Source organism: Pelophylax lessonae (genome assembly GCF_965119305.1).
Source record: "Pelophylax lessonae genome assembly, chromosome: 1".
Classification (NCBI taxonomy): domain Eukaryota; kingdom Metazoa; phylum Chordata; class Amphibia; order Anura; family Ranidae; genus Pelophylax; species Pelophylax lessonae.
Genome location: NC_138768.1, coordinates 851,614,293 through 851,635,793, shown reverse-complemented (window position 1 = coordinate 851,635,793; position 21,501 = coordinate 851,614,293). Strand labels below are relative to the sequence as shown.

General features: G+C 42.5%; 1 protein-coding gene across 1 annotated transcript in view; it reads left to right on the top strand.

Moving 5' to 3' along the window:
• The window catches only part of DYSF (dysferlin), a 412,280-nt gene that overhangs the window by 48,336 nt on the left and 342,443 nt on the right, over positions 1-21,501 (top strand). The window contains exon 4 of the mRNA XM_082264486.1: positions 16,503-16,608. Coding sequence (XP_082120612.1) covers positions 16,503-16,608 — 106 coding nt within the window. The remainder of the gene's footprint in view (positions 1-16,502; positions 16,609-21,501) is intronic.

The following is a 21,501-nucleotide window of genomic DNA, read 5'->3' as shown; positions in this document are numbered from 1 at the left end:
AGATATAGCACACAATACCTTCTAGCATACTGCTGTAAATGCACATCTTGTGTGGACCTCTCTGTATCTTCTCTCCATCAATCGTGAGCCGGAAACCTGAACCTCTTTATATCTGATATACCAGAGACTCCAACTCCATCGATCTATCTACAGTGGCAAAAATAATTATTTGGTCCCCGGCAGATTTTGTAAAGTTTCCCACTTACAAAGAAATGAAGGGTCTATAATTGTTATCATGGGTGTATTTTAAATATTAGAGACAGAATATTAACCAAAACCCCAGAAAAAACACATGATACAAAAGTTATAAATTGAGTTGCAGTTCAGTGAGTAGAATAAGTATTTGATCCCCTACCAACCAACAATAATCTCCCACAGACTGGCTACACAGATTAGTCCTGTCTATTTAACCACTTAAGCCCCAGAAGATTTTACCCCCCTTCCTGACCAGGGCCTATTTTGCGATTTGGCACTGCATGAATTAACTGACAATTGCGCGGTCGTGCGACGCTATACCAAAATTAAATTGACGTCCTTTTTTTCCCACAAACAGAGCTTTCTTTTGGTGGTATTTGATCACCTGTGCGATTTTTTGATCATGCGCTATAAACAAAAAAAGTGCGACAATTTTGCAAAAATAACAATATTTTTCACATTTTTTTATATGAAATTCCCCCCCAAAAAAATGTAAAAATCAAAATTTTTTAACATTTTAGGCCAATTTGTTTTATGCTACCTATGTTTGGTAAAAAAAATCACAATAAGCGTATTTTGATTGGTTTGCGCAAAAGTTATTGCGTTTACTAACTAAGGCAAAGATTTTTGTCATTTTTATTGTTTTTTTTTAACGAGTAATGGCGGCGATCTGCGATTTTTTTTTGAGGGACTGCGACATTGCGGCGGACAGATCGGACCCTTGACTGACATTTTTGACACTTTTGGGGTTACCAGGGACATTACTACAGTAATCAGTGCTATACATATGCACTGTTACTGTAATAATGACACTGGCAGTGAAGGGGTTAACTTTATTTGAGAGGGAGGGGTTATGTGTGTCCCTAGGGGCGTGTTTCTTACTGTGATTGGCTGTGGCTGTGTGTGTAACAGCACAGATCAACGGTCCTACATAGCAGGACCGAGTGATCTGTGCTTTTACACAGGGGAGAATGACAGACGGCTTTGTTTACATCAGCCGCCTGCCTTTCTCCCTCTGTAACCGACAATCGTGAGTGACCGGCGGACATTGGGTCCGCCGGTCACTCGCGCGGGGGGGGTCTGTGACCGAGCGGGAGCGCACCTCCAGCGGCGCGCGCTCGCTCCCTAGACCCTCACAGGCTAGCGACTTAGCCCTACGTCGCTTTGCCTGTGAGGGGCTGGCTGCCGACGTAAATAGTCATTAGGCAGCCGGCAAGCGGTTAAGAAGGTGCTCCTAACGACAACGTTATGTGTATAAAAGACCCCTGTCCACAGAATCCCTTTATTCCATTCAAACCTCAAAATCTTGGGCAAGACCAAAGAGCTGTCAAAGGACGTCAGGGTCAGTGGCGACTCCTGACCTCTCCTCTCTCTGTGCTAGGCGGGAATGAAGGTGATCGTGACGCCGGGGCGGTGCACCGCCCCCCATGCGTCAGGTCACCAGGTCCATGTCCTCCTGTGATTGGTCCAGGCTGGAGTCTGGACCAATCACAGATCGGACATCAGTAAAGTGGGGAGTGTCGGGGCGCATTGCTCTGCGCCCCGATGACCCCCCAGAAGAGCGCCAATCGGTGCCTCTGTTTGCAGCATGTGGGGTTAAAAACCCCAGCCCCCCATACCCAGCTCTAATTTCGGCACCCCTAGTGGGCAAAAATTTACAATTTTTTTTTTTTATTTAATCTTTTTTTTTCTTCTTCTTTTTTTGGGGGGGCCACGCCCCTGCGCCCCCTATCGGCCGGCCGCCACTGGTCAGGGTACAAGATTGCAGACCTGTACAAGGCCGGAACGGGCTACAAGACCATCAGCAGGAAGTTTGGTGAGAAGGAGACAACTGTTGGAGCCATTATTTACAAATAGAAGAAATACAAAATAACCATCAATCACCCTCTGTCTGGAGCTCCATGCTAGATTTTGCCTCATGCGGTAAGGATGGTCAAAGGAAAAGTGAGGGATCAGCCCAGAACTACACGGGAGGAGCTTGTGAAAATGTATTCAAGGCAGTTGGGGCCACAGTCACTAAACAAACCATTGGTAACACAATACGCCGCCATGGATTGAAACCCTGCAACGCCCGCAAGGTCCCCCTCCTCAAGAAGGCACATGTACAGGTATGTCTGAAGCTTGCCAATGAACATCTAAATGATTTAGAGACGGATTGGGGGAAAGTGCTGTGGCAGATGAGACCAAAATTGAACTCTTTGGCGTTAGCGCGACTCGCCGTGTTTGGAGGAAGTAAAATGCTGACTATGACCCTAAGAACACCATTCCCTACATTCAAGCACAGAGGTGGAAACATTATGCTTTGGGGCTGTTTCTCTGCTAAAGGTACAGGCCAACTTTGCCGCATTAAGGGCCAATGGATGGGGGCCATGTATTGTAAAATCTTGGATGAGAACCTTCTTCCCTCAGCCAGAACACTGAAGATGGGTCATGGATGGGTCTTCCAGCATAAAAATGACCCAAAACATATCGCCCAGGCAACAAAGGAGTGGCTCCAGAAAAAGCACATCAAGGTCATTGAGTGGCCTAGTCAGTCTCCAGACCTTAATCCTATAGAAAATGTACGAAGGGAGTTGAAACTTCGAGTTGCCAAGCGACAGCCAAGAAACCTTAAGGATTTAGAGAAGATCTGTAAAGAAGAGTGAACCAAAATCCCTCCTGAGATGTGTGCAAACCTAGTACAAGTACTAAGTTATGTTTTGCTTTGAGATTAAATACTTATTTTACTCACTGAACTGCAACTCAATGTATAGCATTTGTATCATGTGTTTTTTCTGCATTTTTGGTTGATAGTCTGTCTCTATCATTTAACCACTTTACCACCGGAGGATTTTGCTGTCTTACATCCAGGCCACTTTTTGCGATTCAGCACTGTGCGACTTTAACTGACAATTGCGCGGTCATGCAACGCCGTACCCAAACTAAATTTACGTCCTTTTTTTCCCACAAACAGAGCTTTATTTTGGTGGTATTTGATCACCTGTGCGATTTTCATTTTTTGCGATATTATTAAAAAAATCGACAATTTTGAAAAAATAATATTTTTCTACTTTGACAGTTAAAAAATATCCAATATATTCAATTTTTGTCATATATTTAGGCCAAAATGTATTTAGCTACATGTCTTTGACAAAAAAATTCTCAATGAGCGTATTTTTAGCCGCTTTATGACCGGAAGGTTTTACCCCATTCCTGACCAGGCCATATTTTGCGATTCGGCACTGCGTTACTTTAACGGACAATTGCGCGGTCGTGCAACTCTGAACCCAAGCGGGCGGATCTCCTCACTCGATCCCCGACGATCGGGGAAGAGCAGCGGTGATCACCGCCGCTCCTCCCCTGGCCCGACCCCCGCTGTAACTGAATGCATCGGGAGCGAGCCTCCGGCGGCGCGCGCGCGCCGCCGAGAGAGGGGAATGTCTGGTGACGTAGGTCTACGTCGCCAGACGATAACGAACCACTTTGCCGCAGTACAGTCAATGTGACTGGTCGGCAAGTGGTTAAAATACACCTATGATAAAAATTATAGACCCTTCATTTTTTTTGTAAGTGGGCAACTTTACAAAATCTGCAGGGGATCATATCTATCTATCTATCTATCTATCTATCTATCTATCTATCTATCTATCTATCTATCTATCTATCTATCTATCTATCTATCTATCTATCTATCTATCTATCTATCTATCTATCTATCTCTCCCTCTGTCCATGTCTCTGGAATTTCTCTGGTGTTCTGGTAAACGGAGCCCAGCTGGACTCCATTGTGTTGTGGAGAAGTTCTTCCATTATATTCGTGGAAAGATAAGATATTTTCATTCCCCGGCTCGTTGTTTACTGGCGGTGGGGAGTCTCTTTCCTTCATCACTCAAAGCAGTCAGCGAGGTTTCCTCCATCCATTTCCTGTGTTTGTTCCTCGGGAAGAAAGGGACAGTCCTTGTATGGAGCGGACAATTCCTCCATTTACACCCAGACTATAAATATAATCCTCCTTATGGTGTTTGTCTGCCAAATGAAGTGTTGGTTTCTTCCATCTCCATCCAGTCTTTTCTTCCATCCTCCCAGCCCCAGGATCCTCATACAGCATTGTACAGACTGTCCTGGGTGCTGAATCTGCAAATGTCCTCATTCTCCTAAACACATGGATGGAGATATTTCCAGTATAAACTCATATTACCGTGAGGACAGGAAGTAACGGGAATCTTCTCTAGCGGGGACACAGACAAAGACAACAACACATACAGTACAGTATTTGTATTAATTTAACTTCTAAAAATGATTTATTGATAAAACTAGGAGAAAGACAACCCTAGAAAAATTACCACTGCAATGCTGATAACAAATAACATTCTTGATTTGGATCCATTCAAAAGAACTAAAATAACCTAAGCCCATAAAATGCTGGCATTTAATCTGATTATATTTTTCCTTCCCTGGTTCCTCCCTTCCCCTTCATAAATATGTAATGACAGTTTCTTAACCTCTTCAGCTCCAAACTTTTCTGGCACTTTTTGTTTACAAGTAAAAATCAGTACAGTATTTTATGCTAGGAAATTACTTAGAACCCCAAACATTATATATATATATATATATATATATATATATATATATATAGTGCCTTGCGAAAGTATTCGGAATCAACAACAAGTGGGACACAATCATGAAGTGGAACGAAATTTATTGGATATTTCAAACTTTTTTAACAAATAAAAAACTGAAAAATTGGGCGTGCAAAATTATTCAGCCCCTTTACTTTCAGTGCAGCAAACTCTCTCCAGAAGTTCAGTGAGGATCTCTGAATGATCCAATGTTGACCTAAATGACTAATGATGATAAATAGAATCCACCTGTGTGTAATCAAGTCTCCGTATAAATGCACCTGCACTGTGATAGTCTCAGAGGTCCGTTTAAAGCGCAGAGAGCATCATGAAGAACAAGGAACACAGCAGGCAGGTCCGAGATACTTTTGTGGAGAAGTTTAAAGCCGGATTTGGATACAAAAAGATTTCCCAAGCTTTAAACATCCCAAGGAGCACTGTGCAAGCGATAATATTGAATTGGAAGGAGTATCAGACCACTGAAAATCTACGAAGACCTGGCCGTCCCTCTAAACTTTCAGCTCATACAAGGAGAAGACTGATCAGAGATGCAGCCAAGAGGCCCATGATCCCTCTGGATGAACTGCAGAGATCTACAGCTGAGGTGGGAGACTCTGTCCATAGGACAACAATCAGTCGTATACTGCACAAATCTGGCCTTTATGGAAGAGTGGCAAGAAGAAAGCCATTTCTTAAAGATATCCATAAAAAGTGTTGTTTAAAGTTTGCCACAAGCCACCTGGGAGACACCAAACATGTGGAAGAAGGTGCTCTGGTCAGATGAAACCAAAATCAAACTTTTTGGCAACAATGCAAAACGTTATGTTTGGCGTAAAAGCAACACAGCTCATCACCCTGAACACACCATCCCCACTGTCAAACGTGGTGGTGGCAGCATCATGGTTTGGGCCTGCTTTTCTTCAGCAGGGACAGGGAAGATGGTTAAAATTAATGGGAAGATGGATGGAGCCAAATACAGGACTATTCTGGAAGAAAACCTGATGGAGTCTGCAAAAGACCTGAGACTGGGACGGAGATTTGTCTTCCAACAAGACAATGATCCAAAACATAAAGCAAAATCTACAGTGGAATGGTTCACAAATAAACATATTCAGGTGTTAGAATGGCCAAGTCAAAATCCAGACCTGAATCCAATCGAGAATCTGTGGAAAGAACTGAAAACTGCTGTTCACAAATGCTCTCCATCCAACCTCACTGAGCTCGAGTTGTTTTGCAAGGAGGAATGGGCAAAAATTTCAGTCTCTCGATGTGCAAAACTGATAGAGACATACCCCAAACAACTTACAGCTGTAATCACAGCAAAAGGTGGCGCTACAAAGTATTAACTTAAGGGAGCTGAATAATTTTGCACGCCCAATTTTTCAGTTTTTTATTTGTTAAAAAAGTTTGAAATATCCAATAAATTTCGTTCCACTTCATGATTGTGTCCCACTTGTTGTTGATTCTTCACAAAAAATTACAGTTTTAATATCTTTATGTTTGAAGCCTGAAATGTGGCAAAAGGTCGCAAAGTTCAAGGGGGCCGAATACTTTTGCAAGGCACTGTATATATATATATATATATATATATATATATATATATATATATATATATATATATATATATATATTTTTTAGCAGAGACCTTAGAAAATAAAATGGCGATCCTTGCAATTTGTTTTTTATGTCACACTGTATTTGTGCAGCGGTCTTTTAAACGCAATTTTTGGGAAATAATACACTTTAATTAATTTTAGTGCAAAAAAAAAAAGTCTGACCCAATTATTTGGTAAAATCTAAAAGATGATGTTACATCGAGTTAAAAGATACCTAACATGTCATGCTTTAGAATTGCGCACACTTGTGGAATGGCGACAAACTATGATACTTGAAAATCTACATAGGCAACGTTTTATTGTTTACAGGTTACCTGTTTAGAGTTACAGAGGAGGTCTAGTACTAGAATTATTGTCCTCGCTCTAACGTTCGAAGCGATACCTCACATCTGTGTGATGCGAACGCCGTTTACATATGTGTGCGCGACTTATTTATGCGCTTGCTTTTGCGCATGAGCACAGAGGGATAGAGGCGCTTTATATTGTTTTTTTTTCTTATTTATTTTATTTTTTTATTTTTACACTGCCTCTTTATTTTATTTTTTTTTTGATTAATTTTAATGTAAACATCCCTTGTAATAGAAATAAGGAATAACAGGTCCACTTTATGAAGAGATCTGGGGTCTATAAGACCCCAAATCTCTCTTCTACCTTTGAAAGCAAAAGATTAAAAAAAGTAAATTGATCTTCGTATAAATAAATAAATAAAAAACTGTTTACTTCTGCCCTAGACCGGAAGTGACGTAATGACGTTACTCCGTTGTTCTGCGGAAAACTCCAACTCGCCGAAATCTCCAACCACGTCACTTCCAGTGTCTCTACAGCAGGAATAATTTCAGATTTCGATGAGTTGCGTTTTTCACAGACCACGACAGCCTGTACACTACGGTACACGATATAATGACTGCACATTGTTCGTAACGCCCGCTACTATCCAGCAAAATGGCTGCCTCCAAGGCTAACACAACTTTTTTCTCCTTACCCGGTTTTCTGTGAAAATAAGCAACTAGTCATGTACCGTAGTGTACAGGCTGCTGGTGGTCTGTGAAAACAGCAACTCGTCTAAATTATTCCTGCTGTAGGGTCACTGGAAGTGACGCGGTTGGAGATTTCGGTGAGTTGGAGTTTTCAGCAGAACACCGGTCCTCCAAGATTACAGAGGTAGGCCATAGAGGTGAACATGAGTCTGTTTGCCTCTATGGCCAGCTGTGCAAACCGTCGGGTCGTTTCTTGGGCTTCCTGGTAAGAACGGTAAGCCCGAGAAACACTGGCAACCCCTCCCACTTCTTTTTAAAAGCAATCCAGCGGCTAATCAGCTGCTTTGATCGCTTTTATGAGAAAAATAATTGCCAGCTGAAAAAAGTAATTTGGGGGTTATGGCTGGGAAGACTCATCAAAATGCATTGATGGGTGTCAGGAGGAGTAGGCCTTACCACCAGGCAGGCTGTAGTTGCAAAGGTAACACCTATCTGTGATGCTGCACCTCCATGATTGAAAGAACTGAAATCCAATTAATAAAAGGGGCAGGCTAGGGACAGTCAGGTTTGGGAAGAAAGGCTAGATAATGCTGGATGTAATCCAGCCAGGAAATAAGGCAGGCTCTATTGTGCTACAGCTTCTAATGCACATTGTGAGAAGCTCACAGTGTGCTTGGTATGCTTGGTCCGGCATGGAACTGCACAAAAGTGCAGTTCACCACCAGACTTGTATAAAGTACTCAAAATTTCTACTTGAGTAAAAGTACAAGTGCTCGATCAAAAAGTGACTTGAGTAGAAGTGGAAGTGCTCGCAGAAAAAGTTACTTAAGTAGAAGTACTAAAGTATTCAACCTTTTTTTTACTTAAGTATTGCAAGTAGTTTTTTCAAAAAATTTGCTTCTTAAGTACTAAAAGTAAAAAGTACCAGTAGTTTTGAAAAAAAAATTCTACTCAAGTACTGAAAGTAGAAGTACAAGTACTGTGTTATGTAGTTATTAAAGAAAGAAGTCAAAAGTTTGAACATCATATTGTTTTTTATTATTTCAAATGATTTATTCAAATGATTAACCTAAAGGACAATCACAATTCCTTAGGCTGTAACTTTTTGTAAACAAAAAACAGATAAAGTATGTCCCTCCCTTCCCCTTTTAAAGCCAGGGGTGGTCTCCTTCCTGAGCTTCCTCACTCTCACAGCCAGGCAGATCACTTGAAGTTGAAGGGCCAGGGGTGGAAGGTGGTGTTTTTGGTTCGTCCATCTTTTCAGCTGATCAAAAGGCAGAACAGGAGCATGCGCAGTCTTCTTAATCGTGGTTTGATTTGATTTGCTCAATTGATGATGAAGTGCCAGGCCAGCTTCATCAAACCTACAACGCTTAAAGTGAAAAATGCATCAAAAACTACAAACAAAGTGCCTGCAATTATATATATTCTTCTTGTATTCAAAATCATCGCCCACAGTATCAAAAATAAAGTGACATGTCTATGCTAAATGCAGTGCAAATTATTCCCACAATGTAAATGTAATTCATATAAAATATATATGACAATACCACAATAAAATAAGTTGTGATTGTGAATAAGTTAGGTGCAAGTTTAAGTGTGTAAACTAAACTTTATAAGGAAAAGTCCATAACTGAATTCCAGTGTGCAATCTAAGAAGTGCTGTCACTTGCTGTCAGATGCTTCCACCTTTCTTCTGTGATCTGCTCAAGTAAAGTGGTGGACTGGATAGCCTCTCTCTCTGCCTCTCACCTTAGTAGCACTGGCACTGCTCTGGTTCAAAAAGCTGTCTATATTATTTTCATTATAAGAACTTGTCAGAACATGCTTCCACCACCTGTCCTTCACACTAGTAGTGCTCATTTGCTTTGCTCAAGTCAAGTGCCACTGCCAGTGGCCACTGCAGTGCAGGCACAGCCGCACAGGCAGAGGCAGGCCGCAGGAAGCACAGGCACCACCACAACACAACACTTATGGACCATGGACCATGGATGGTCGGATAATCATCATAGCCGTCAGTCTCACTCTTCTTGGTTCAAAAAAGCCACCCATGACCCGTGTGTATACAATATATTAATATTTTATATTGATTATTTGTTTCTCAAATGGCACATTTGCCATGGCAAGGATTAGGCCCTCTCCACGGTCCACCTCACTCACCTCATAGAGAAGAAGATGAGATAACGAAGAAAATGCTCCGAGTCCTGCTCCCGCGTCACAACTCCTCTCAGTAAGGGCCCTAAGGGGTGGAGTCTGAGTGACACACAACATGTTTAGAGGCGGAGACCTCGAGTGGGAAGACGGCAGCACGGCTCCTCCAGTGCGGTCTTAACTTGATGATCATGACAGTGATTCCGCGGGCCGCGGCGCGAGCGAGGCTGTGGGATTGATTGAATTGAGTTGTGCTGCCTACTGCTACACGCTACCTACTACTAAATTGTGAGTCAGTATATTTTATTTCATTTTTATATATAAAAGCGGTATTGTTGAGCACTACTAGCCACTAGATCTCCTGGCTGTCACTTTGTCACATGTTGGGGAATCACAGCGGCTCGGCTCCAGAAGTGGCGGGTGTCCCCGTCATCCTGCCAGGGCCGCCAAGAAGTTCATCACCTAATCTTAAGTTATTAATATCTTATGAGGAGAGGACCTATGGGATTGAGAATTGAAATAATTAAATATATATATGGCTTTTTGAACCAGTGCAGTCAGTGCCAGTGCCACCCAGACGCTATCCACCAGTGCCACCACCATTAAGTGTGTTGGTCGGTCACTCGAGCACTGAAGGAGGTGGAAGCATCTGACAAGTGAAGTGACACTTTAGATTTGCACACTGGAATTCATTTATGGACTTTTCGTTATAGATTCGTTATTGTCATATTTTATATGAATTGAATTTACTGTTACATTGTGGGAATAATTATTTTCACTGCATTTAGGCTTTAGCACATTCATGTCACTTTATTTTTGATACTGTGTGGAGTGTGGGCAGGGCACTGGGGGCAACGATGATATTATATCGATTGCACAGGCACTTTATTTGCACAGCCAAGTTGTGTTTGTTAGTAGTTTCTTGATGCACTTTAAGCGCTGTAGCACCATTTATTTGTTTGTTTCATATTTTCTTTTTATTGGAAAGATTTGGTATAGCAGCTTTTATTATACACAGCCTTTATTTTCGTATGCGCTGATTTACAAATGACATTATACACACTTTTTTGAGCTTCATGAAACCTGCCATCTACTGTTCTGGCAGTGGTAATTTTTTTAAAAGTAACGAGTAACTATGCAGCACAAAAAAAAAATATCGGAGTAGAAGTATCGAAATCATCGAAAAAATGTAGTGAAGTAGAAGTAGGAGAAAAAAATTCTACTCTAGGAAAGTACAGATACCGCATTTCGGTACTTAAGTACAGTACTTAAGTAGTTCTACTTCGTTACTATACATCTCTGTTCACCACACATCTGTCTATCAATATGAGTGGAGTGCACATTGTACGCTTCAAATAAAGTTTGTTTAACAAAAAAAAGGGAGTTGTGTAAAGTGATAAAATATGCATCACACTGCCCCCTGCTGCACTGTTCTGCAACCCAAAGCGCTGTGCGGGCGGCAGGGGTTTGGGCTGCAGATTTGTGTGAATGGGCCCTAAATGTATTTAAATCCAAAGCCAAAGGTGTAAGATATTACAGCTTACCCATCCTTAGATAAGGGGGCTGCATTCGTTTTCTTTTGTCAGGCTTTTTCCCCCCTTTCCTTTTACCTGGTGAACCTGCAAATAAAAAACGTCCTGTCCTAGGGAGACAACGCTCATTCTTCCCCTGTATCTGTGGAGGGAGCCATGGTTGTCACTAGAGTTGGGCAAACAGTTCGTGCTGAGCATAAGATCGGCCCGAACATCCTCTGTTCTGCAAATAACCGAATTTGCAGGGCTCTCGGTGCTATCTTTACCGGTGAGCGCCCACAATGCACTGCCTGCTGCACAGTTCATTCTAAGCCCTGATTGGGCAAAGCTTTGCCCAATCAGGGCATGGTGAATAGCTGGTTAAGGAGCAGGCCAGGAAGCTGCTCATCCCTAGCAACAGATGAATGATCAGCTGTCAATGGGCTTCCCTGCTGACAGCTGAATGAAAAATAAAACGTCACTTGCTATAGAAAAAAGTGGAAAAAATGACGTGGCTGCCCCCCCTCCCCCAATCCATACTAGGCCCTCTGGGGTATTCTCTTTTTATTTGGTGAATGGGTAGGGGAATAATGTACCCCATACTCATTCACATAGGCTGGGAACCAGGATCTGGGGACCCCCTTGTTGAAGGAAGCTTCCAGATTCCAATAAGCCCCCTGCCCGCAGACCCCGAAAACCACAGCCCAGGGTTGTTGGGAAGAGGCCCTTGTCCCCATCAACATGGTGACAAGGTGCTTAGGGGTGGGGGGGCAGAGCAAAGCACCCCCCCATGTTGAGGGCATGGGGCCTGGTATGGTTCAGGAGGGTGCGCTCGCTTGTCTCCCCCTCCTTTCCTGACCTGCCAAGCTGTATGCTTGGATAAGGCTCTACACCGTTTTTTTTTTTTTTTTAATTTTGCCGTGCGTTTCCCCTTAAAATGTTTATTTTTTTAACATTTTTGTTATGCCGGCAATGGTATTGTATACTGTCAATTTTTTTTCTTTATAAATGTCAGTTTTGCTGCTGCAGGTTCTATACACAGTACACATGCCTCACTTTACAGGCAAGACTAAGGGGACCCCCCAGGCACTATATTTAACCACCTCAATACTGGGCACTTTTACCCCCTTCCTGCCCAGGCCAACTTTCAGCTGTCAGTGATGTCGCGTTTTGAATGAGAATTGCGCAGTTAGCCAACAATGTACCCTTATGAAGTTTTTATCATTTTGTTCACACAAATAGAGCTTTCATTTGGTGGTATTTAATCACCACTGGGTTTTTTATTTTTTGCGCTACAAATAAAAAAGACTGAAAATGTTGAAAAAAAATTAGTTTTTCTTAGTTTCTGTTATATAATTTTGCAAATAAGTCATTTTTTTCATAAATTTTGACCAATATTTATTCTGCTACATTTCTTTGGTAAAAATAACCAAAATTAGTGGATATTATTTGGTCTGTGTGAAAGTTATAGAGTTTACCATCTGTGGTACCAATCATTGAAAATTGATCACACCTGATGTACTGATGATGTACTGATCTCATTTCTTGAGGCCCTAACATGCCAAGACATATCCCCAAAATGACCCCTTTTTGGAAAGTAGACAGTCCAACGTATTTAGTAAGAGGTATGGCGAGTTTTTTGAAGTTGTAATTTTTTTTCCATAGTTCTTTGGAAAATAAGGAAATTATTATTTTTTTTTCACAAAAATGTCATATTAACAAGTTATTTCTCACACACGGCATATGCATACTTGCAACTACACCCCAAAACACATTCTGCTGTTCCTCCTGAGTAAGGCGATACCACATGCCACACAGACTTATTCACAGTCTAGCCACATAGAGAGGTGCAACATCCAAGGAGTACCTTCAGCCATGATCTACTTTAAAACCAGACCTTATTGTTTACAAGTAAAAATCAGTTTTTTTGTTAGAATATTACTTAGATCCCCTAAACATTATATATTTTTGTAGAAAAGTCCTTAGAGAATAAAATGGTGGGTTTTGCTAATTTTTATGTCGCACGGTATTTGCGCAACAGTTTTCTAAACGCAATTTTACACACTAATGCATAAATACATTTTAATGAATTTCAATGCACACAGAGACAATATAATACCCACATTTTTGGTAACATATAAAATATGGTGTTGCACGGGGTAAATAGATACCAAACATAGCACACTTTAAAATTGCTCACGCGTGTGAAATGGCGCCAAACTTTAGTATTTAAAAATCTCCATAGGGCGACACCTTATAAGCCATTATTAGTTACCAGTTTAGAGTTATACAGGATGTCTGGTGCTAGAATTATTTCTCTCACTCTGACGTTCGCTGCGATACCTCACATGTGTGGTGCGATCACCGTTTACATATACGTATGGGACCAACGTGTGCATTCGCCTTTGCACGCAAGTGCGGGGGGTGCAGGTGCGCTTTACGTTTTTTATTTATTTATCAGTGGGACACTGGTACACTGACAGAAGTTTTTTGCACTTATACACTGGTACGGATGTTGACTGTCCACCAGCCGACACTGGTGATGTCACAATGGAACACTATTGCAGATGTTTTGTGCACTGGTACTGATGTGATGGGACACTGTGACAGATGTTTTGTGTACTGGAACAGATGTTCATGGGGACACTGTGACAGATGTTTGTGCACTGGTACAGATGTGATGGGCCACTGTGACAGATGTTTTGTGCACTGGAACAGATGTTCATGGGGACACTGACAGATGTTTTGTGCACTGGTACAGCTGTGATAGAACACTGTGACAGATGTTTTGTGCACTGGTGCAGATGCGATGGGGACACTGACAGATGTTTTGTGCACTGGTGCAGATGCAATGGGGACACTGTGACAGATGTTTTGTGCACTGGTACTGATGTGATGGGACACTGTGACAGATGTTTTGTGCACTGGAACAGATGTTCATGGGGACACTGTGACAGATATTTGTTCACTGGTACTGATGTGATGGGACACTGTGACAGATGTTTTGTGCACTGGAACAGATGTTCATGGGGACACTGACAGATGTTTTGTGCACTGGTACAGATGTGATAGAACACTGTGACAGATGTTTTGTGCACTGTAACAGATGTTCATGGGGACACTTACAGATGTTTTGTGCACTGGTATAGATGTGTGCACTGGTACAGATGTGATTGGACACTGTGAAAAAAGGTTTTGTGCACGGGTACAGATGTTCATGGGGGCACAGAGATGTTTTGTGCATGGGTACAGATGTTCATGGGCACACTGACAGATGTTTTGTGCACTGGTACAGATGTTATGGGCCACTGTGACAGATGTTTTGTGCACTGGTACAGATATTAATGGGGCCACTGTGACAGATGTTTTGTGCACTGGTGCAGATGTTCATGGGGACACTGACAGATGTTTTGTGCACTGGTACAGATGTTCATGGGGACACTGACAGATATTTTGTGCACTGGTACAGATGTGTGTACTGGTACAAATGGGATGGGACTTTGTGACAGATGTTTTGTGCACTGGTACAGATGTGATAGAACACTGTGACAGATGTTTTGTGCACTGGTGCAGATGCGATGGGGACACTGACAGATGTTTTGTGCACTGGTGCAGATGCAATGGGGACACTGTGACAGATGTTTTGTGCACTGGAACAGATGTTCATGGGGACACTGTGACAGATGTTTTATGCACTGGAACAGATGTTCACGGGGACACTGTGACAGATGTTTTGTGCACTGGTACTGATGTTATGGGACACTGTGACAGATGTTTTGTGCACTGGTACAGATATTCATGGGGCCACTGTGACAGATGTTTTGTGCACTGGTACAGCTGTTAATGGGGCCACTGCTGTGACAGATGTTTTGTGCACTGGTACAGATATTCATGGGGCCACTGTGACAGATGTTTTGTGCACTGGTACAGCTGTTCATGGGGCCACTGCTGTGACAGATGTTTTGTGCACTGGTACAGATATTCATGGGGCCACTGTGACAGATGTTTTCTGCACTGGTACAGATGTTCATGGGGACACTGACAGATATTTTGTGCACTGGTACAGATGTGTGTACTGGTACAGATGGGATGGGACTTTGTGACAGATGTTTTCTGCACTGGTACAGATGTGATGGGACACTGTGACAGATGTTCATGGGACAGGGACAGGGGTGACAGTGGTGCTTAGTGTACTGTGTGTGGGGAAGGCTGAAGTCTGTGTTATCCATGACAGCTCTGTGTGTAAAATTATCCCCTACTCACAGAGCTATCACATAGGCTGCAGCTGCCATCCCCACCCCCGCACTAAGCTCAATGGGGAGAACTGTCACAGAGACACGTGTCTCTGTTTACACTTTGAAGGCTGTGATTGGACACAGCCATCATGTGATCGGGAGAGCCAATCACAGCGCCTATATCCCTATCTGTGCTTGGCTGTGTTCTGTGATCACAGCCATCGCAGGATCGTTCCGCTGCATGGCCACGCGGCTCAGAACAGCGAAGCTCCCATCCCGCTATTCATATAAAGTGGGCGGGGTGGAAGCGGTTAAAGGAATTTTTTATTTTTACTGTTGCACTTTAAGCATTAATAAAATCATTGCTCCTGTAAAACTTATCTTTTAAAAAAAATATTTGCTTTGATACATGTCCCCTGGTGCAGTACCCGGGTCCTCATACCCTTTTTATGGCCAATAGCTTGCATATAAGCCTTCAAAATGGGCACTTTTGATTTTTTAAATTTGGGGTCCTATAGACTTCAATAGGGTTTGGGGTTCTGGTCCGAACCTTTGCGACGTTTGAGAGATCTGGCGCAAACGGAACCAGGGGGTTGTTCAGCCCAACTCTAGTTGTCACCCAGGCTGGACTTCAAGCCTGCCTTTTTTCATTATTCATTATTCATCTGCATTCCACAGGGGATTGATGGGACTAGTAGTTTACACAATACAGGCATACCCCACTTTTAAGTACACAATGGGACCAGAGCATGTATGAAAAACGAAAATGTACTTAAAGTGAAGCAATACCTTTTTTCACTTCTCAATGCATGTAAATACATTAGCTCCATAGGAAATCTTGGTCAGCTTGACATGGCATTGCTCCCAAACCATAAGTGACAAGGACACCAAACTTGGGGAGCATGTTAAGGGGAACCAGGACTATGACATGGTAGATTACCTAGGCAAGCTGGCTGACCACAAAATAGGATATGTTGTAGTCCTGGGTCCCCTCTCGATCCCTGTTACTTATGGTTTGGGAGCAGTGCCATGTCAAGCTGACCAAGATTTCCCATAGATGCCAATGTTAAAAATCGGGAGTAGTGCCATGCCAAGCTGACCAAGCTGTGTCCGTACTCGTGAGTGTACGTAAAACGGGGTATGCCTGTAGAAATTGTTTGGCTGAAGTTAGGCTTTAATATTTCTATGCGGTAAATGTTGTCATTTGATCTTCATTCTAGATTCCTGGGTGAGACCAGGGTGCAGCTCCGGGACTTATTCAATTCTGCCAACCTGACCGCCACCTATAATTCCCCCCTACTGGACAACAAGAAGCAGAGCACCGGGGTAAGTAGAAGAAGAGGGGGGGTTTTACATTATTATATAAATGCTTTAAACTAGACAGTCCTGCCTGTATAAGGGCCATCCACTATACAATCTGATTGTACAATCTCCTCTAGATCCACCATCACCTATGTAGTACAAGGGGCCCTCTTTCCTGTACATTTAATACATAGTTCTGCTTAAAGCCAAACTCCGGGATAAGGAAATATCTTCTAAATCCATTCATCATGTGTATTCTTCCTGAATCTCAGTGTGCTTTGTGCATTTCTTCCAGATCTGTGCAGTAATCTAGTGTAAAACTTCCTGTAATAAAGACCGCTCACTGCTGCTCTCTCTCCTTGTGCAGGGTGACTGGTCTTGTCTCCGCCCCTCCTGTAGTTTTCTACAGGCAGCCTGTAGTGGGTGGAGCCTGCTGAGCCCCTCCCACATCTCTGCTATATATACAGCACAGTGATGATGTCACAGCTACATTTCCAAGTTAATTTCTGGGTTTGCAAAGGCATTTGGAGCACACAACATAGATTTATATCATTTGTGGCTTTTGAGGAATATATTTAAAGTGGTTGTAAACCCTTAAATATACCCAGTGAAGTGACTGGCCTCTGGTGATACACAGAGAGGAAACAAATCCTCCTACATAAGTTGTACCTGTTTATTTGCAGTCTCCCCTTCTCTACATCCGTTCAAAGTGCTGAATTATAAAGCTTGTCTGAGAGTTCAGAAAAAAAGTGGGTGGGGAGCTGAAGTTACATTTTGTAGAGCTTGGCAAGGAGAGCTCTGAGAGCTTATTGGAGGGAAGGGAAGGGACCCACCCCCTTTCATACAGCACACAGGAACAGAGCTAAGGCTGTCAATCACAGGCTGTGTGCTGGAGCTCCCTCCCCTGTCACCTTTTTTCTTTTGGTGTCAGTAAAAGTTGACAGAAGTGACTCATGCTGATTGCAGAGGAACAAGGCAGCAGACAGAAATTACACTTAGTGCTCTGGACTGAGACAAGTACACACTATAGAGGGATAAGCTTTGTTCATATTTCATGTCTGAGGTTTACAACCACTTTAATGAGTTTTTGTGCCCTAAGTTCAATATGAAAAAATTGTAATTATTTTATCTAACTTACAATTGATTCACATCTATGCGTTTTTCTAGTGCGTTTTGCAGAAACGCTCTACAGTCCATTTAAAATGATTTCCTATGGATCTAGTTCACATCGGGTAGTTTTAAGCCGGTGTGTTTTTTGGAAAGGGTCGGGGACTTTTTTTCTCCCACAATTCAGGGATTGTGTTTTGTGTGTAATAGACTTCAATAAACTGCAGCAAAAATGCAAGTGTTGCGTTATTGGTTTATTTTTTTTTATTTATTTATTTTTTTATTTTTTGGGCTAATAGGAAAGTATTACAGTTCTGTTCATGGAGTGCAACTTTTGATGTGACTTTACACTTTCTGGCACTACAGTAGTATCAATGTCATATCAAAGTAGTGCAGAAACCTTTATGTGTCCAAAGTCGTATGTTAGGGTTAAGGGCTAGGGTTAGAGTTAGGGTTAAGGGTTAAATGTTAGGTTTAGAGTTAGAATTAGGGTTAGCGGTAATTCTCTTAGGGTTAGAACGCTAAACCCTAACAATTACGGCTAACACTATACATAATGTTTACCACGAACTGTAACCTTAGCCCCTTGCCCTAACTCTAACCCTAGCCCTTAACCCTAACCCTAGCCCCTAACCCTAGCCCTTAACCCCAACGCTAATCTTAGCCCTTACCCTAACCCCAATCCTAGTCCTTAACCCCAACGCTAATCTTAGCCCTTACCCTAACCCCAATCCTAGTCCTTAACCCCAACGCTAATCTTAGCCCTTAACCCTAACTCTAATCCTAGCCCTTAACCCTAACCCTAGCCCTTAACCCTAACTCTAATCCTAGCCCTTAACCCTAACCCTAGCCCTGAACCCTAACTCTAATCCTAGCCCTTAACCCTAACCCTAGCCCTTAACCCTAACTCTAATCCTGGGCCTTAACCCTAGCCCATAACCCTAACTCTAATCCTAGCCCTCAACCCTAACCCTAGCCCTTAACCCCAATGCTAACCCTAGCCCTTAACCCTAACACTAATCCTTGCCCTTAACCCTAACGATAGCCCCTAACCCTAGCCCTTAACCCTAACTCCAATCCTAGCCCTTAACCCTAGTCCATAACCCTAACTCTAATCCTAGCCCTTAACCCTAGTCCATAACCCTAACTCTAATCCTAGCCCCTAACCCGAACCCTAGCCCTTGACCCTAACTCTAATCCTAGTCCTTAACCCTAATCCCAATTCAAACCCTAGCCCTTAACCCTAACATTAGCCTTTAACCCTAACCCCAACTCTAACCCTAGCCCTTAACCCTAACCCTAACATTAGCCCTTAACTCTAACTCTAATCCTAGCCCTTAACCCTAACTCTAATCATAGCCCTTAACCCTAATTGTAACCCTAGCCCTTAACACTAACCCCCAACTCTAACCCTAGCCCTTAACACTAACCCCAACTCTAACCCTAGCCCTTAACCCTAACTCTAACCCATGCCCTTAACCCTAACCCCAACTCTAACCCTAGCCTTTAACCCCAACTCCAACCCTAGCCTTTAACCCAACCCTAACTCTAAGCATAGACCTTAACCCTAACTCTAACTGTAGACCTTAACCCTAATCCAAACTCTAACTCTAATCCTAGTCATTAACCTTAAGCCTAACCCTAACCCTAGTCCTAGCCCTTAACCCTACATCTAACCCTAAGCCTAACATTTAACACTAACCCTAACCCTAACTTGTGACTTTGGACACATAAAGATTCCTGCATTACTTTGATGCGACATAGACGCGACTTGATTTCCAGAGAGTGTAAAGTCGCATCAAAGTCACATTCCATGAACAGAATTGTCATACTTTCCTATTAGCCAAACAAAAGTATCAAAAATGTGTCCAAAACTCAAAATTCTCAAGAAAAAATCTATCAACTGCAACCTGCATAGATGTGAACTTTGCCTTAAGCCGTGAAATCTTGGAAGGTAAAGAGAAATAGCGTGTGTCTTATGAGCTCTTCATAGTCTACATGACTGGAGATAAAGCAACAATGTCTTTCCATAGAAGGTGTTCATCGTTCCCATCTCTAACAGTTGGGAGGTAATATCATAGAGCACAGACTCTGATTCCTGACAGCTGGGAGAATTGGCTGTCAGGCCTGCGTTGTGTTTCCATTTCTAGCCATGGAATGTGAGGGTTCCGTGAGTCTGCAATATTAGGAGATTCCAGGGCAGGACTTGAAGGACTCCATGTTGTTACAATGTAAACGTTAGATATAATTTATATCCTAAGTGATGACAATGCATAGACTGGAAATTAGGACCTCTCTGTGTTGTGTACATTGTATCCACTGTTTATTTCCAAACTTAAAGCGGTATTAAACCCAAAACCAAAAATGTCATATATTGCCGCTTACCAATCTAATGCAAACTAATGGTGGCTGCATTCATTTTCCTTTTTTAGGCTTCTCTTCCCTCTGCTTTCACCAGGTGATCTGGCCAGTAACGCACCTCCTGTAGAATAGCGCCCCCCACTCTGGATGAAGGAGCACAGGGGGCACCTTTGGACAGCAGCAATCGGAAGGGGGGGGGGGGCTGTGCGATATATTAGCAGATTTAAATACGCTAACAAATTGAAGCCAAACTCCAGCTCACACTTTATAATTAGTTACAGCAAACAATTTTTTTCCTTTTGGGATAAAGGTTTTAATTAAATCAAGATCAAGAACCTCTGCCAGTGTTAAAATGGTTTGTCTCATCTCTGTAACTGATACATTCTGCTGGAGAGCTTGTGCTTTTGAAAAACAACAGACTTAGTGGCTGGATCACCAGAAAATAGACGAAAGAAAGCCTATAAAAGAAAACAAATGCAGCCATCACATCTAAGAATTGGTAAGCTGCAATAAAATAAATGTTTGCTTTTGGATTTAAATAGTGCTTTAAAAGAGAAGTATGGCAAAGTTGCTGACCATACTCCTCTTGTGGGTTACAGGAGTGCACTTAATTTTGCTCTCCTGTGACCCAGAATCAGCTGACAGCAGGGCTATTGCCTGCTGTCAGCTGACATCACAGAGCCAGTAAAGGCTCTGGAAGGATCCCGACCATATTGTCAGGATCCACCTAGCTGCTTGACTGATAGTCACCGCTGTCTGCTCAAAGCGATCCAAAAACTGAGCAATCACTCAGCTTTTCAGGTTTAGAGGACAGCTGCAGCATCACATCAATGCTACAGCATAGAAGTGAGTATGTATGTTTGCTTTTGTTAATCACCCTAAACTTTAACCAATTCCCGACCCCCATAGCAGACTTACTGCTACAGGGCGGCTGTTCTATACAGGATCACATGTATATACATGATTCCACACTTCCACCTAGAGGGCGCACCGCTTCTGCTTATTTACAGCAGAAGCCAATCAGTGGGTGACAGGTAATGGCTGTCCACTGCCACCCGCCGATTATTGAGAAGAGAGGCTGGACAGAGCTCTGCCTATGTGACAGTGGGGATGTCAGGGATTTTTTTTCCCTGCAAAGCAAGGAAGAAAATTCAGCACTTACCTTAGTAAAATCACCTCACATAGTACACAAAAACACTGGCTAGGCACACATTTAACCCTTTGATTGCCCTAGATGTTAACCCCTTCCCAGCCAGTGTCATTAGTAAATTAACTGTGTATATTTTTAGCACTGATCACTATATTAGTGTCACTGGTTCCTGCAAAGGATCAAAAGTGTGAATTAGTGTCTGTTTGTCCGGCACAATATCGCAGTCCTGTTATAAGTCGCTGATCACCACCATTACTAGTATGAAAAAAATATATATCCATGTGAGGGTAGACACTTTA